The 16,535-nt window shown below is 38.1% G+C and overlaps 1 protein-coding gene across 2 annotated transcripts in view; it reads right to left on the reverse strand.

Moving 5' to 3' along the window:
• The window catches only part of PLK4 (polo like kinase 4), a 28,533-nt gene that overhangs the window by 8,838 nt on the left and 3,160 nt on the right, over positions 1-16,535 (reverse strand). For both annotated transcript variants that reach the window (XM_006131789.5, XM_075929878.2), the window contains exons 3-10: positions 16,188-16,283; positions 15,779-15,893; positions 9,931-10,963; positions 8,000-8,100; positions 5,307-5,680; positions 4,067-4,171; positions 3,503-3,605; positions 2,482-2,631 (exon numbers count right to left, since the gene is read on the reverse strand). In XM_006131789.5, coding sequence (XP_006131851.3) covers positions 2,482-2,631; positions 3,503-3,605; positions 4,067-4,171; positions 5,307-5,680; positions 8,000-8,100; positions 9,931-10,963; positions 15,779-15,893; positions 16,188-16,283 — 2,077 coding nt within the window. The remainder of the gene's footprint in view (positions 1-2,481; positions 2,632-3,502; positions 3,606-4,066; positions 4,172-5,306; positions 5,681-7,999; positions 8,101-9,930; positions 10,964-15,778; positions 15,894-16,187; positions 16,284-16,535) is intronic.

The raw sequence follows: 16,535 nt of genomic DNA on the forward strand, positions 1-16,535 counted from the left end.
AGTGGGCCGTGCACACGAAGCTCATGATACCAGCTACATGTTTTGTTAGTCTATAAAGCGCTACCAGACCATTTGTTGTTTTTTAAGTTTATCCTGTAGAGACTAACTTGGCTATCCCCTGAAACTTATAGGAAGGTTCAATAAATTATATATATGTAATAGAATTATTAGTGTGTTTGCAACAGGGAAGTAAAACAATAGATTTTTAATTTTTAGGATTTCAGCTTCAAACATTATTCTTTTTATTGAATTACCATACATAGTACATTTGAATCAAACTTGTAAATCTTCCATTACTCTTTCTGTAATTCACATTAGTTTTGTAACAATACAAATTTTCTTGGCACTAAAATGACAGTTGAATAGGCAACTCTAATTTTAACTGTTAGCAAATATTTTTATGAAATCTAATTATAATAGTCATGACTTGTTTCTGATAAAAACAAAAAATTATTATTGAAACCTTTCACCCAGCATATTCTGAGGTAAAAAGTAGTGCATTCAGCTAATTTAAGTGGCAGGATTGTTTATGCAAAATGTGCTATCTGTAGGTAATTCAAGTATGACTATTTTCCTCAAACAAACTCACTTTTCAAAATATAAAGTAGATTTTATGGTAAAAATGAGAAAGTAAGCAATTTTTCAGTAATTGTGTGCTGTGCCACTTGTTTTTTATATATTAGTTTGTAAGCAAGTAGTTTAAGTGAGATGAAATTTGGGGTACACAAGACAAATCAGGTGTACAGTAGCCTAGACAGGCTGAGAACCACTGTTGAAGATATTCCAACTCAAGACATCAAGATAATGAAGCGAAATATTACTGGTTATTGCCTTTGTGTTCCAACTATGAAACACATGAATAATGTACAGTAAACTTCCGATAATCCGGCACCTTTGGGACCCAGGGGGTGCCGGATTATTGGATATGCCAGAGTACCGGAAGAGGGGTTATGAGGGGTTGGGGGGGAGCAGGGAGAAGGGTTGGCGGGGAACTGTACAGCATAGGCAGCACTCCAGCTGCTCTGCCCCCAGCTTCCCCAAGTCTACCGCTGATGGAACTGACCAGCGGCGGACTTAGGGAAGCTCTGCCCCCGGCTTCCCCAAGTCCGCTGCTGGTCAGTTTCAGCAGCGGCGGACTTGGGGAAGCCAGGGGGCAGAGCAGCTGGAGTGCTGCTGGGTTGGTCCTGCAGCGCCGTTCAGGTGAGGGCCATAGCACTTCCGATAGTCTGGCACCAACTGGAACCCAGGAGTGCCAGACCACTGGATGCCGAACAACTGGAGTTTTACTGTATTAATTATTTGTCTTAATGAAATGAAAGGGGCAACTTAAACACAACAAAAACAGGAACTTGTTCTTCTCAACAGAGCTATTGAAAAGTGAAGTAAATTTACCTGAATACAGACCTATTTGTGTTCTTACATATTTAAGAAAAAAGTAATTACAGTAAACTTCCGATAATCCGGCACCTTTAGGACCCAGGGGGTGCCAGATTTTCAGCTATGCCGGACTATCAGAAGGGAGGGTCCATGAGGGGTCTGGGGTGGCATCCCCCCACCCCGCCCCAGGCGTCCCTGATTCAGCCGCTGCTGGTCAGTTTCAGCAGCGGCTGAATCGGGGACAGCTGGGGTGCTGCCGGGTTGGTCCCGCAGCGCCGAGGGGCAGCGCTACGGGACCTACCAGCAGCACTCCAGCTGCTCTGCCCCCGGCTTCCCCGATTCAGCCGCGGCTGAATCGGGGAAGCCGGGGCATAGCAGCTCCAATGGTCCAGCTGCCCGGAGCACTTCCGGGTTCCTGATGGTGCCAGACCATCAGATGCCAGACCAATGGAGTTTTACTGTACTACTATTTCTTTGGAAGGACTAAGATTTAAGTAATTGTATTGGAAAGCAGCTTTGCCTATTTACACCAGAAAAGAATTTGATCTGAAATCTTTACTTTATTTGTGAGTAACTTACAGATATGATTGATCTCCTGTTCTTGAGATTTCTACAAAAAAAAAAAAAAAAAAAAAAAAAGGCTACAAATCTTTCTAAATAAAGTGACAGAAAAAAAAAAAATCTAAGAACAGGCACACTATTTATCCATTTAAAATGAGAACCAAGTCTCAAGTCGGGAGGAAGATGATCCACAAAGCGCGTGGCGGTAGTTTAATACCACTCTTGTGGTATGTGCTCAAAACACTGGATAACTGAATCTGGAGCTAGCATACTTTGTAACTTAACTATTTAAATGTCTTGTGTGTGCTAGGATGAAGACCAATTGACAAAATGCTAAAATATATACAGTACTTTAAAAATTTCTAATACTTTTTTCTTTTTAAATTAAGAAAAATGCTGAACATTTCCGAAGACAAAATTTTTTAATAAAGTTTGATTTTACACAAGGTTTCTGTTTGATCACCAGGATTTCACTACAGCTTTGCTAATAAAAGTTTTAATTGCTACAATAAAAAGCCTAAGATAGTCCATATGATTACATACCGTCATAAAAACAAACTTCGACATCTGCAACGGGTGAATTCTCCATCAGCATACACTTTGCATATCTTGTATAGAAGGTAACTTTCGGCGTTTTGGATCTTACTAGCTGTACAAATTTGGCTGCATACTGGTACTTTTTCCAGTACTTTTCTAAAAAAAAATATTTAAAAACTTTTAATTTATTCATTCAGCAGGAAGATTATATATGTACAAATTATAATGAATTGTTTATGGAAATCTGTTATTGTCGCTAGCTGGAAGTGGGGGGTTAGGGGCCCGGAAATCAGCTTTTAAGAGCTTACCTAATAATATTTTACAGAGCTATTTAAATGCCTCACTCCTGATATTTTTTTTAAAGTTAGATATGAACATCCTGTACTGGCCTGTGTGAAATATGTTATTCCTGTAGATTCATATATCATTTAAAGCATACAATAGCGATTTATTTACATTTGGAAGAGAGAGACACACCTTTTATAAATATTTTGAAGATGATTTTTGTAAATTCGGTGAATGATCTTTAACATAAAATGTAAGCTGCTAATCAGTAAAATACTGTACTCAGTTATTATAGATGGAGAAGTACTGCGTTGAATTCTTGGAAAAAGACACACGGTCAATATGTTTAACAAGGGCCACAAAGAAGGTAGATGTTAGGGTGCCTGGTCTGAAGATTAGTTGGAAACCAGTTCCCCCTCTCAAGTTTAATTCTGACCACTGAATTCCAAAAAAGTCTTAAAAGCCTCAAACTTGACACCCCCCCCATATGGTATAGTATAGGCCAAGTCTGATTTCTTATAAGCAAGTCATTAAATGAAGACCAGGATACTACCTACCATTCATATTTCAAAAGAGATGTTTCAATTAGAGCTCTAGTTTTTGTCTTGCTCCTAAATGAAGCTTTTTTTCCATTGTATTCAACATGAACTATTTGAACTAGTACTCATTCCTACCATGAGCAAAGTTTATCAAAAGCCACACTTTTCATCTCCCTATTTTTTAAACAAAAGTTTCATACTACCTGGCAAGTTGTCAAATCTGTACATAAGGACATCTTCAGGAGGAGAAGGAGGTGCATCATCAAGAAGGAAACCTCTTCCTTCATTTGGATGATAAACTGTGATCTAACAAAAATCCAATAGTTATATTGTTATACCATATATTACAATATTCCTCCTCAGAAAGTTACAGGTGGAAGTTACACAATTCAAGGCTTAACTATTTCTCTATGTATGAAATTTTAATTTACTTCAGCAGGTTTCAACTAACAATGTAGCCAGTTTTTGCTTTAAAATAAAAATCAGAGGTCTGTTTTCTTTAAAACAGAAACAAATCAGTTTGCTACTTGCATTTGAAAGGCTGTACTAGCCAAGAAGAAAATTTCTGCAATTGCACTCCCATCCTTGAGGCAAAATATTCAACTTTTATCTAAAGGATAACAAGCGTTCAGAACAGATACAATTAAGGCTAATATAGCTAAAAGCTATCACTTTCATTTTTTAATATACTGAATAGTTTAATGGTATAGGTCACTTGATATTTATAATAAATAGAAATGCTCAATTTAAGTTAAATTACTACTCACCACACTTCCATCACAAGATATTCTGAGAACTTCTTTCACAAGCTGTTGGGAATGGAGTTCTTTTAGAAATTCCATACAAACTTCTCCTGTATCTAGAATACTCACCTAAAATATATATAAAAGTAAAAGACAAGTTAAAATTTAATTTCTTGTCCAAATGACACTAACTTTTCCCCTGACAATTGTTTCAGAAGAGTATTTGTTTTCTCCCTCTCCTGGTTTACAACAAACTCATAATAAAAAATGAACAGTGATATTACAAATAAACAGCTGGTATTGTGTTCCCTGAAGTAACTTGTACTGGTAATGCTATCATTTAGGACAATTCTAATCCTTATTCAGCATGAACAAAGAGTTATATAGCAAAGTGTGTGGCTTCCAGAAGTGACCAATCAGAAATTTGGAGGCAGGTCAGCCGTAATTCATTTTCAAAGAGTAGGGAAAGGGAGGAGAAAGAACAGATGAAGGATGAATAGAAAAAGCAGTAAGAGAAACAAAGGCAAAGAGACAACAATGAGAAAAACTGGAAAGTGCAATAAGCAAGGACTGGATTTTTTTTAAGGAATGAAGACCAAAAAAAAGCAAAGAGGAAGCAAGTCAGAGGTGTTTGTATGAGAATGAGCAAGATTATTCTCTTCCATTCCAATTAAGATACATAGCTTAAAGAGCGGCAAGGAGTCCTGTGGCACCTTATAGACTGACTGAAGTGTTGGAGCATAAGCTTTCGTGGGCATCTGACGAAGTGGGTCTTTGCCCACGAAAGCTTATGCTCCAACACTTTATAAGGTGCTACAGGACTCCTCGCCACTTTTGCAGATTCAGACTCACACGGCTACCCCTCTGATACATAGCTTAAAGAGAAATGCTTGTGTTTAAAATTGCTAACACAATATTTTAATTTGGTCATATTAATAGTCAAAACAAGGTAAAGTTAAATGTACATTTTCCCAATACTTTTATTAAAAATAGACACGTTTTCTATATGCTTTGTGCCAGTGGTAGTTTTCTTTTTCTTGTAAAATCAGAATAAGACAACACAACATTTGTGTCAAACATCAGTAATGGTATTAAATTATACAAAGACTGAGGTTTTTGCATACTAAAGTAATCTTTGACTATTTCTTTTAATATACATCTTAGAAAGCGTGTAAGCACATATTTTACTGAGCACTTGTTTTAGTCCATAAACCAATTTTTTTTTCTCAAAAATAAATAAATAAATAAATAAAACCAAACACACCACTGCATTTTTTGTTTTTTGTCTGATTGACTTTAGCCTGTGAGCATTCAGAGGAGAGACAATACTTTGCAGTGTAAGTTTCTGGTGTCCTAATAATTCTTTGCCCCTGGTTTTTCCTTGTTCTGAAGTTGGACAGAGACCAAATGCAGATGCTGGTTGAGCTTTGTCAGATATACACTGAAGTCCAGACGTGTATTTCTTTGTATGGATCTGCTTTATAGAAAGTGCACTATCAATGGGAACATTAGGATTTGTTTTATCTTTTAAGCTCTTCCAGGCATTCCTTGATGTTTCTTGCTGCACACCTAGATGGTATCTGAAACCTCCATTTGCATTATCAGTATTGATGTGCTCCAGAGGTTCTTTCAGCTGAGCTGAAAAATAGCATAAGAGAGTTCATGTTAGAGGTTCAAGAACTTCATTACTTTGGAAGATTTTTCTCAGTTCTTGGGGAGTAAGGGAAGGGATATGTAGAAAAAAACCTATTTCAAAGTAAGGATGTTAAGGAGTGGGTAACTGGCTAATCATGTAGTCACTACAATTTGTATCGATTACACAATTAATTGAATAAGGAATGCTGCTTGCTACCCTCACCTCAGCTCTGCAGTTCAAATGTAGGAAGAGCCAAGTGTGCAGGCAGCTCAGCTCCTACTACAGTAGCTCGGCTACTGGGGGCAGAGCAAGACATGACTGGGACTACTATGGTTCTGCTTCCCACCACTCCTGCACTGCAGAGATGGTGCTGGGGGGAACTGGCTTTTAAGTCGGCTCCCCCCAGCACCAGCTCCCCCGCACCTTGCTGCCTCTGATACAGAGGTAACAAGGAAGGGAAACAAGTAGTCACTCAACTAGTCGCTTACATCCCTAGTTCAAAGTAATTTTTTTTCAAAAAATTAAGTAATTGAAAAAGAAAGGTTGGTTTAGTCCTCAGTATTAAGTAAAATTTCTATGATGTAACAATGTCATTTTAGTTTATTCCAGAATAAAATGACTCTCCAATTGGAAAGATGTACTGAACTCCAATACAATTTAAAATAAACTCTGTGTGACTAATGTATCTTTCACTGACTTTTAAATATATTGGGTGCAGCATCTCTCAACTGAAACAGCATTTCTGAAAAACTTGTTTCCAAATTATACCACTATAGTACACTTCTAAATATTTATTTAATTTAAAAAACAGGAATCAAACAATCTCCCTCATTGGAAAGAAATAGTTAATTTACCACTTACATAATATTTGTAATACTATTAACAGTACTAGTGAGTTTTACTGAAATTACAACATAGCAAGCTCTATGTTGTAGTAACACCTCTCAAATGCACTTTGTAGGAAGGGTTTTCTATTTTAGATATAAACTAACAAATAGAACATCTGAATTCGCCACTGCAAAATTAAAATAAAAAATATGTTTACAACATTATATGTGTTCTACTTCAACAAAAGGGTAGATTAGAAACTTAGGTTACACTGCTAGGTGTAAATCATTGGTCTGTATTTTCCCCCATTTTCAACTAAGGGAACAGATTGTTTTCAACACTTGATTAAATGAGGCTAATATTTAATCAACCTCAGCTCTCTCTGCTTTGCTCAGACAATTAATGCATGCTTTTTGCCACCACATAGAAGCAATGCAAAAAGAATAAAAGAGAGAGTGCGCGCACCCACAAAAATAGAAGGTTATATAAGGAATTCCAATTATACATAATCCGATTACAATTCCCTTAAGGGAAAGGAGTCTGGCAATATCAAACAAAGAAAAAGGAGTGCTTTTTGTTATTTAAACCTCTTGGTTAAATTACATCTTTATTATGTACAGTTTGCACATACGATGTAATATAATGCATGGCAAAAAACTCCTCCTTCCCTTCTGTGCCTTTTGTTTTTCTTTCCACCCAGCCTTCTGCAGCCCTCGTTATCATCTGTCTTTCATATTCTATATTCATACCCAAATGTTTTTATATTATTCAAAAAGAATGGCATTACAATGTCTTCAAAATAGTGAAGTTACAATAAAAGTTTTCAAAAGCAAAAGTGGCACATTCAGGAACTTAAATTCAATTGGAAATAGTGAGGCGGACTTAGGTGCTTTAAAAAATGTTATATTTCACACTTCAAATCATCATTTAAAATGCGTACAGAGTTGTTCTGCTTCTGGTTAGAAGTGAACCATGACGAAGGGTTAGAACGTTCTGTATTATCTCAGTTGATGTTAGTTTTTATTAGTAAAACAAATGAGAAAAATCAAAACAATAATGGAGAGGACCTCAATTCAGAGTTCTAGACAATTTGACTATTAATTTTGTACTATTTACTATCCTTTTAATAAACAATGGATTTATCTGCTTAAAAAACTTGTTAAATAGTGAAAGGAGCATAAAAACACACTACAATAATTAGTTATTTTAAGTACCTTCCAATATTTCCTTTAGGATTCCGCAGACTCCACCCCCCGCATGGAACTATTTAATGTCTAATTTATTGTGTAATATTGGTTGGACCTCCCTGCTCTGGCAACCTCGGGATAGGCTGAGGGAGCTTGCTGGACCAGGGAAGGTCCCTTTTATCACAAGTAAAAAACCTTAAGACCGACAAGTAAGCAATTACATGCCTAGGGCAAGTAATAGCATTTCTTAGTTTGTACAGGTTATGCAAACTTGAATTAAAAAAAACAACGTTCTGTAATTCATACCATTTGTCTGAACACTTCCAAGCCACTGCTGCATTGTTTCAGTCTGGGACTTCTGTTCTAATAAACCAATGCTGGGCTTCATTGGACAGAGATAATTTGAGCTAAATATACAGAAATATTTGTAAGTGTTTCCATAACAATAAAGCTAAATATTTAAAGACTACTAAGTCTAAAGCAAAATATATTTTTACAGAAGGGTCCTTTTAATTAATTTATAATCACAAAAGCTACACATCTAAAGAAGATTATACTGTATGTTTGTATAACTAAGATTAATACTATTCCAGTTGCAGAAACAATAGCAGAATATTTTTGCATGCGCTAAGAGAAACATGTGAAGTTTTGAAAACTCTAGGTAACATGGGACATGAGCATCCAGCATATACAGTAGAAAAAAGATAGTACTTCTATCAATGTAGTCTAAAAAAAAATACATACGTTTATAATAGAAGTTAACTGAAATTAGACCATTCAAACTAGCCAGGGCTCTCATCTCTTAGAACCTGGAACTTGCACATGCAGAGGATTGACATCTGTCAGGGATGGTGTAAACGGAGCTTGGTCCTGCCTTGAGGGTGGGGGGCTGGACTCGATGACCTCTTGAGGTCCCTTCCAGTCCTATTATTCTATGATTCTATGACTATTGTTTAAACACTGCACTTGGACTGCATCTACACTGCACCGTTATTTCAAGATAACTAACATTATTTCAAAATAACTATATGAGTGTCTACACAGCCATTCTGTTATTCTGAAACTTCAAAATAACAGAAGGCTTATTCCAAAATCTGTAAACCTCATTGTACAAGGAATAACGCCTATTCCAAAACAGCTGTTTTGAAATAAAGTATTTGTAGACACTCCACTGCTGCTATTTTGAAATAGCCCCTCACTAGGGCCATTCTAAGTTATTCCTCCCCAATGCCTCCTGGGGCTCTAAATCAAGATAGTATGTATACATTAGGAATGCCTGCCTCAAACTAATTTTGAGGCTACCCTGCAGTGTAGATATGCTACTTCAAAATAAGCTATTTGGAATAGCTTATTTCAAAATAGCTGTGCAGTGTAGACGTACTCCTAGTGGTTTCTTCCTCCACTCCCTGCAACCCTTGGGCAGCATTCACATCCTCCCCCCTACTGGGCATCCAGAACTTTCGGCAGTCAAAACTTGCTCCTCCCTTCATAATGGGACCCTAATTTCTTGAAACGCTAGCAGAAAATGCATTTGTGCTGACAAATTTAAGTAGCTTATTCCATGATTTTGTGCATTTAACCAGGGATATAAAAGAGTAGTCGATTAATGGACTACCCAATAAGCCTAGGCAAGAAGTAGCCGGTACTTGGGAAGCAGGAGTCGATGCTGCATGGAGCCAGCTTAAAAGTTGCGCTGCTCCCCCCCATCAGAGGCAACAGTGCGGAGGGAAGGGAGAGCAGGGGAAGCTGCTCCTGATTGCAGAGGGTCCCAGCGGGGAGTTTGGACCCCGCTCCCTCAACAGACAGGAGCTGTTACTGCAAAGCAGCCTCTGGCCACTGCCAGCTCTGGCCACCAAAGACAGGGGCTGCTCTGGCAGCAGCTGCTGCCCGCAACTACCTGGGCTAGCCCTGGACAATGGCTGTTTGACCCAGCACAAGCTGGGACTAAATGAGCCTAGCTCAGTCCCAGCTCGTGCCAGGTCCAGGAGCTACTCTCACTGTGGCTCTGCAGTTTAAATGTAGTAGAAGCCAGGCTGGCTGCGTGCCCGGCTCTTATTACATATTATATAAAGAGAAGCTTCTTCTGAGGGCCTTCCCTTATCAACTAATCTTGTAATGGATTGTATCAACTGCACAATTACCCAGTCACCCTCCTAATATCCTTACATTTAATAGAATAGATAGCTCTTTTAGATTTTATCTTAAATCTGCCAATTCTAAATTAGACTGATTCTTACTGTGTTTGGTCTTTCACAGATGGAGATGTATGTCTTTCAAAAGAACCAGAACTGCAGGAAGTTGTATCTTTAAATATAGGGGGAATATCACCATAGCTGTTTACAGGTGAAAATCTTTCTGTATTTTCCATCACTCCTATTCTGGTCGTTGAAAGCAGTTCTATGGAATGGCATCTCTCCACAGCATTTGCTATTCCTTGTGTCTGACTGTGAGATGTACCAGACCTATCAGAAGAATGGGCCCTCCGAAGATAACGTGAATGTGGCCTCTCTTCAGAGAGTTGCATAGTTCTTCCTCTACCACTTATGCCAGTTTCTTTTCCCTGAATTCCCCAGTGATTATAAGAAGTGCTTCCACCCACAGATGAAATGTCACTGGAATTTTTATTTTTAGGAAATAGAGTCATTTTATTTGGGAGCGGCTGACCAACTAAAAGCCTCTTCTTTTCCTTCAAGCAACCACTTATACTGACACTTGAAGAGCCAGTAAAGGCTGTAGAGATTGTGGCATTTCCACTGTCCATTGAATCCTCCACAGTTCCTGAATCTTTACTTCGTGCTGAGTTACATCTGGACATAAAAGGGTGATCCAGCACAGAAGAAAGACTTAAACGATCTGCTGGGTTTTTGCGAAGTAACTGGTGTATAAGGTCTTGAGCCTCCCCTGACAAAAAAGGTGGCATCTCATAATCTGCTAATACTACTTTATTCAATGTATTCTTGACTGTGTCAGTGTCAAAAGGTGGTTTCCCAATTAGGAGAGTGTAGAACATGCATCCCAAAGACCACACATCAGATTCAAGTCCATGTGCACTCCGTGTGGCTATTTCTGGAGAAATGTAATTAGGAGTTCCACACATTGTATAATGTTTTTCGTTTGGCATTTTCAATTGTGTTGCTAGTCCAAAATCAGCAATCTTGATGTTCATATTACTGGTGAGTAAAAGGTTAGAAAGGGTAAGGTCCCGATGCAATATTCCATGAGAATGAAGATACAACATCCCCGTGATAATCTGATGCATAAAGTGTCGTGCTGTTAGAACACAAAAATATAAGACCTGGTTTTAGCAGAATATTTGAAACAAACATCAATACATGCCTTTTAATATATCATATCTGCCCCAATCGGGCCTATTTATTATGGCCAAATTAATACACTTAATTCGCATTTTAGTAGTAAAGAGTATCAAGACTACTTGTTTCTGAGGCAAATTTATGAAACATAGTAATGGCTCTTGTAATCCAGTAATCATATCTGTTCATTTGCCACTGTACAAAACTGCACTGAATCTCATATATGCAATAATGGAAAAACTTAAATACAAATTGAAAATATTTATAACAGGCTGTAGATACTTTGATAAAAAATAAAATCACTGCCTCATATTAACTTAATGCCCTAGAGCAGTGACTTTTACCCTGTGATCTACAGACTGCTGGGAGATCCACAGACTATATCTAATGGGTCTGTGAAAGGTTGAAAAAAAAAATCACCATCCTATGGTACTGACAACCTGTGATCCATGGGGTCCACAGACTACATCTAAGATTTCCAAAGGGATCCATAACTCGATTTGAAATTTAGGGGTCCAACAAATGAAAAGTAAAAACAAAAACAAAAACAAAAAAACACCACACCCACAACTTCGCTAGAAGATACCATATAGAGCAAATTCCTAGAACCAATCTGTTTTGTGCAATATATAGGTTACATATACAAGAGACCAGGTATTTGGACATAATGTAACAGACCAGTAATAAGTTGGTACAAATGTCATCAATAATCAACACAAATAATCTTGAGCCATCCTTCCTCCCACTAAACTAATTTAAAAGTTAAAATTTGAGACTATTCGCTCAAATAGAAAAGAACAAGAGCTGTAATCTAGAACAGGCATGGGGAACCTCAGGCCTGGGGGCCATATGCAGTCCCTGGCTTGTCTAGACGTGGCCCTCAAGGCTTCAGGATTCTACCCACAGCATTGGGGAGCCCATTCTGGCACTCTTAACGCTGCCACTCCCCTGTGGAGCTGGAACACACAAAAATCTACTAACCTGGGTCCCCTTCGACCAGGGGTGGGAAAAAATTATTGGACCACAGACCACTTCAGAACCTACTGTGTGGGAACCTACTGATTTTTCTGTGGGTCAGTGGCCCCTGCCCCCCCAAAATTTCCCCACCCCAGTCTAGAATAAGAGGGTTGAATGCGTTCAAGCTTTACGCAGACTGAAATAGCATCCTGTACCACTGCTTTAGGATTATGGCAACATCAGCTTATGGCATATGCTGAGGCAGATGACCATTAAACCATCTCCCATCCAATACACATTACAGCATGAACATTTCTTCTCACTTTCTTTCAATTACCAGCCCTTATTAAAGCTCAAGAAATTGACCCTTCCTAATTGTGTATGTGATGCACTCTTGGCAAAGTGCTTGAAGCACACAGAATAAAAGTTACAAGTTATTCTAAAGACAGTGAAGTTACATTTACGAGGCAGCCTTCTATCCTGAAACCACCCAGAAGTATTCCCAAGTGTACTTTATACAAATCAGCTTCATCGTTAGACCTCCTCTAATTTCAGTAAGTATTACTCTACAAGACAACATAAAAGAAGGATCTTATTCAGCAGATTCTTCTGACTCAGTGAGAAAAGTAAGTGTGTACCACCCTCAACTCCTGCATTAGCGCTGCAGAGCCAACACAAGAGGAATTACATTCACTTGTATTTTATCAATCATGTTAAAGTTCCAATCTGTTGCACCTGTGCAATCCCACTGGGAACAGTGGAGTTACCTTCAGAAAAGATCTGCATTTTAAATTTGGTAAGCTCATCCCAGGGATGTATTGTATTCTTCAGTGCTTCTGCCTCCCACCTGAAGACATATTGGTTGGAAAGCAACACTAACTACCATCCTTCAAATTGCAGAAACTAGCTTATTGGCCAACTCCCTTAATTCACCCCCTCCTCCCACAATCTGTTTTCCAACTCCTCCCTTAGGAGTCTGGAGAGGGCAAACACCTTGGCTGCATCTAGACTGGCATGATTGTCCGCAAATACTTTTGCGCAAATACTTTTAACAGAAAAGCTTTTCTGTTAAGAGAGTGTCTATACTGGCATGTGCATTTGCACAAAAGATTTGCTTTTGCGCAAAAGCATCAGTGCCAGTGTAGACGCTCTCTTGCGCAAGAAAGCTCTGATGGTCATTTTAGCCATCGGGCTTTCTTGTGCAAGAAATTAACTTGGCTGTCTCCATTGGCCCTCTTGCGCAAGAGGGCTTATCCCTGAGTGGGAGCGTCGGAGTATTTGTGCAAGAACCACTGATTTTGTACAATACAAAGTCAGTGTTCTTGCGCAAATACTTGCGGCCAGTGTCGACAGGCGGCAAGATTTTGCGCAAAAGCAGCCACTTTTGTGCAAAATCTTGCCAGTCTAGACGTACTCCTTAAGAAAATTGAGGGGAGATGTTCAATTGTACTGTTAAAGGCACCACTCCACAGAAGAGACTGCTCTGTATCTAGCAGACAGTATTTTTTAAAATAGCTTGTTTCAAATTGGTAAAAGTGTTTTATTTTGCAGCGGTTCTATCACTTGATTCTGGCTCCTGAGTCCGTTCTCTGATATCTATAAGGGATGATGTGATGCTTTAATAAGTGAAAGACAATGAATTGCACTTATGGGTATTTCAGTGCTTTAAAAAAATCCTCAAGTGTACAACATCTGTCTTGAGCCACTATTCAAGAGACCAACAAAACTGGTTTTTCATGTGTATACCTACTCTGACAAGAGAGACTCGTAACATGGTAAGCAGTGTTTCTTGTCTCAATGATAGCCATAAGAAATGTGCACAATTTACAAATATATGAGGGTGTGTTTTATTTTGAACCGCTAGCCCTGCTACCTTGATGTGGATTCTTTCCTTCCATCCAATGTATCACTCATTATCAGTAACAAAGTGTTCAACAAGCCAGTTCAGGTCTTCAGTATCATATGGACAGCCACATTGTTTTCAATGCACTTCAGAACTTGTGCAACATTATTGGAATTATTTAACAAGACTAGAGTGGACCACTTTTTGACCTGCCCTGAATCTGCAGTATCAAAAATTGGAGGAGGGTGGAACCAACCATAGGAAAAGCAAAAAATAAAGTGACTGTCCCAATGTTTTTAATGCATGGAGATGTAATTCAGATTTATACAAGGGCACAGTTCTGTGGAGTAAGAAAGTGACAAATTTGAAGAGTCATAGTTCAGACTAACTGTAATTTAACAAAGATTATAAAAAGGTAAGAGATTTATTATTTTATTTCTAACACAATGACTTATATGGCTGGATCAAAGACAACAGTTATCCATGTGGAGGGGTGGGGGGAACCACAGAACTGGTGATAATACAATCTTTATTTTTTCTCAATGTAAAAACAGAAACATTAACTAAACTAAGTTCTGCAGGAAATATCATTGTCACTTATTCAAACGACACAACCTTCTCCCTTTTATAATTATTTTTTGAACACACTTTAATTTTACAGCTTCAGGGAATAGCCAAGTTAAGTTTACCCTGTACAGACTAAGAAAACAACAAATAGTCTGGTAGCACTTTAAAGATTAACAAAATATGGAGATGGTATCATGAACTTTCGTGGGCACAGCCCACTTCTTCAGATGACCAGAGTTATTTTGGTCCAGGACATCCAATACACTGGTCATCTGAAGAAGTAGGCTGTGCCCACAAAAGTTCATGATACCATCTACATGTATTGCTACTTTTTAAAGTGCTACCAAACTATTTGTTAAGTTTAATTTTACAGTACAGCCCCTTATATCCAATCTAATTCAGACCAGGACCAGAATAGATGAGCAGAAATTGGAATAAAGAGCTTTCTATTACTTATTTTAACATGGGGAACAGTGGGAGCTGACTGCCAGAGTCACGGCCACTGTGGGCCCTGGGTGGCTCGTGAATTAGTTAATATGGAGAATCGAATAATTGGGATTCTATTGTATACTAAGGATGTATTTTGTATTGATTACATGATTAGTCAATAAGGGAAGGCACTCAGACCTGGCTCGTGTCAGGTCTGGGACCTACTCCTGCTGCAGCTCTGCATTTTAAATGTAGTATGGGGCAGTAGCACGGGGGGGGGGGGGGGGGGGGGGAGGGGGGGGAGGGAGGGAGGGAGGGAGGGAACACAGAAACTGGGGATAACCAGCTTTTAAATCTGCTCTTCTACCCACCCACCCCCGAACAACTTCTGTTCCCCCCATTACTGCTTAGATACAGAAAAAACAAGGGAAGGGAATGTGAGTAGTCGAGCTGACTACCTGATAAGCCTAGGCTCATCGAGTAGTCAACTACTCACATCTCTATTGGATACATCAATAAGACATTGACTTCTATTTAACTATATATATTGTGGCTAGGAATGTAAAAACAAAAAAAATCCACACTCAAAAATCCATGCTTGTGATTAAAATGAAACACTGAACTTTAGTCAGAGAATTTTGGGTATTTTTTGATCATAGAAAACTAGGATCGCTGCTTTGTTATGCTATCATTCCTGTCCCAAACAGGACTAACATGAAAACAAAGAAACTATGCATTTATATTTATATATACACACACACACACACACACACACACACACACACACACACACACACACTTGTTGCAAAGCCTTTCAAGTATTAGATTTAGAGCAGAACAGAATTGTTCCAAGATAAATCAATGATAGTGAAACATTTTTAAAATGGACTTATCTATTGAAATTAAATGCCTGTTTTATTATAAGCAAAACACTTAGAATATCACTCTATTAAAAACAAAACAAAAAACCAAACCCACTTTCTTCTTCAGAGAAAGGTTTCATTCTGTTTTTTATATATCTGCTCATTTCTCCATTGTGACACATCTCCAGTATCAGGTAGACATAGTTGCTATCTTCAAAATAATTATAAAGCTAGAAAATAAAATAAAAACTGTTAGAATATTTTCTAGTGATATTAAAAGTTGGTTAAATAGGTATCCATGTAACTGCTGAAAATCTCTTGCCCACTAGGCTCCTAGGGAGAAGGCTTTGCTGCCCTGCCATAGCAAAGCTGCCTCTAGGAGCCAGCTGAGTTTAACCAACACCATTAACCAATAAGCATCATCTTAGAAGTGAAACAGTTAGTCAGTTACATTAACATCCCTGCTTTGTACACTACCTTAATATTCAGCAGTCGTTATTGTAAGAGTGAGAATTTATTCTTACCTCAAGTATAGATGGATGTTTTAATTGACAATGTATCTTCACCTCATTTTGAACTCTCTGTACCATTCCAACTTTGTGCATGGCCTTTTTGTCTATCTGAAAAAAGGGACCAAAGAATTTTTTTCCCCCAAACATCAATGTTTTAGTATGTACATACCAACTAAAGTAGTTTCAAGACAAATTTTAAGATAATTCACTTGATTTTTTTTTAAATCACAATATTGTGCACTTAACACTTTGTTCTTAGTGGTAAACACTGACAGATTTGATTGTTAAGCAAGTATACAAATCTAGAAGAACTGAAAGGACAATAATAAAACAAGAAAGAAATATTTAGTGTGGTTGCAT

This window comes from Pelodiscus sinensis, chromosome 4, assembly GCF_052426305.1.
Source record: "Pelodiscus sinensis isolate ZL-2025 chromosome 4, ASM5242630v1, whole genome shotgun sequence".
Taxonomy (NCBI): Eukaryota; Metazoa; Chordata; order Testudines; family Trionychidae; genus Pelodiscus; species Pelodiscus sinensis.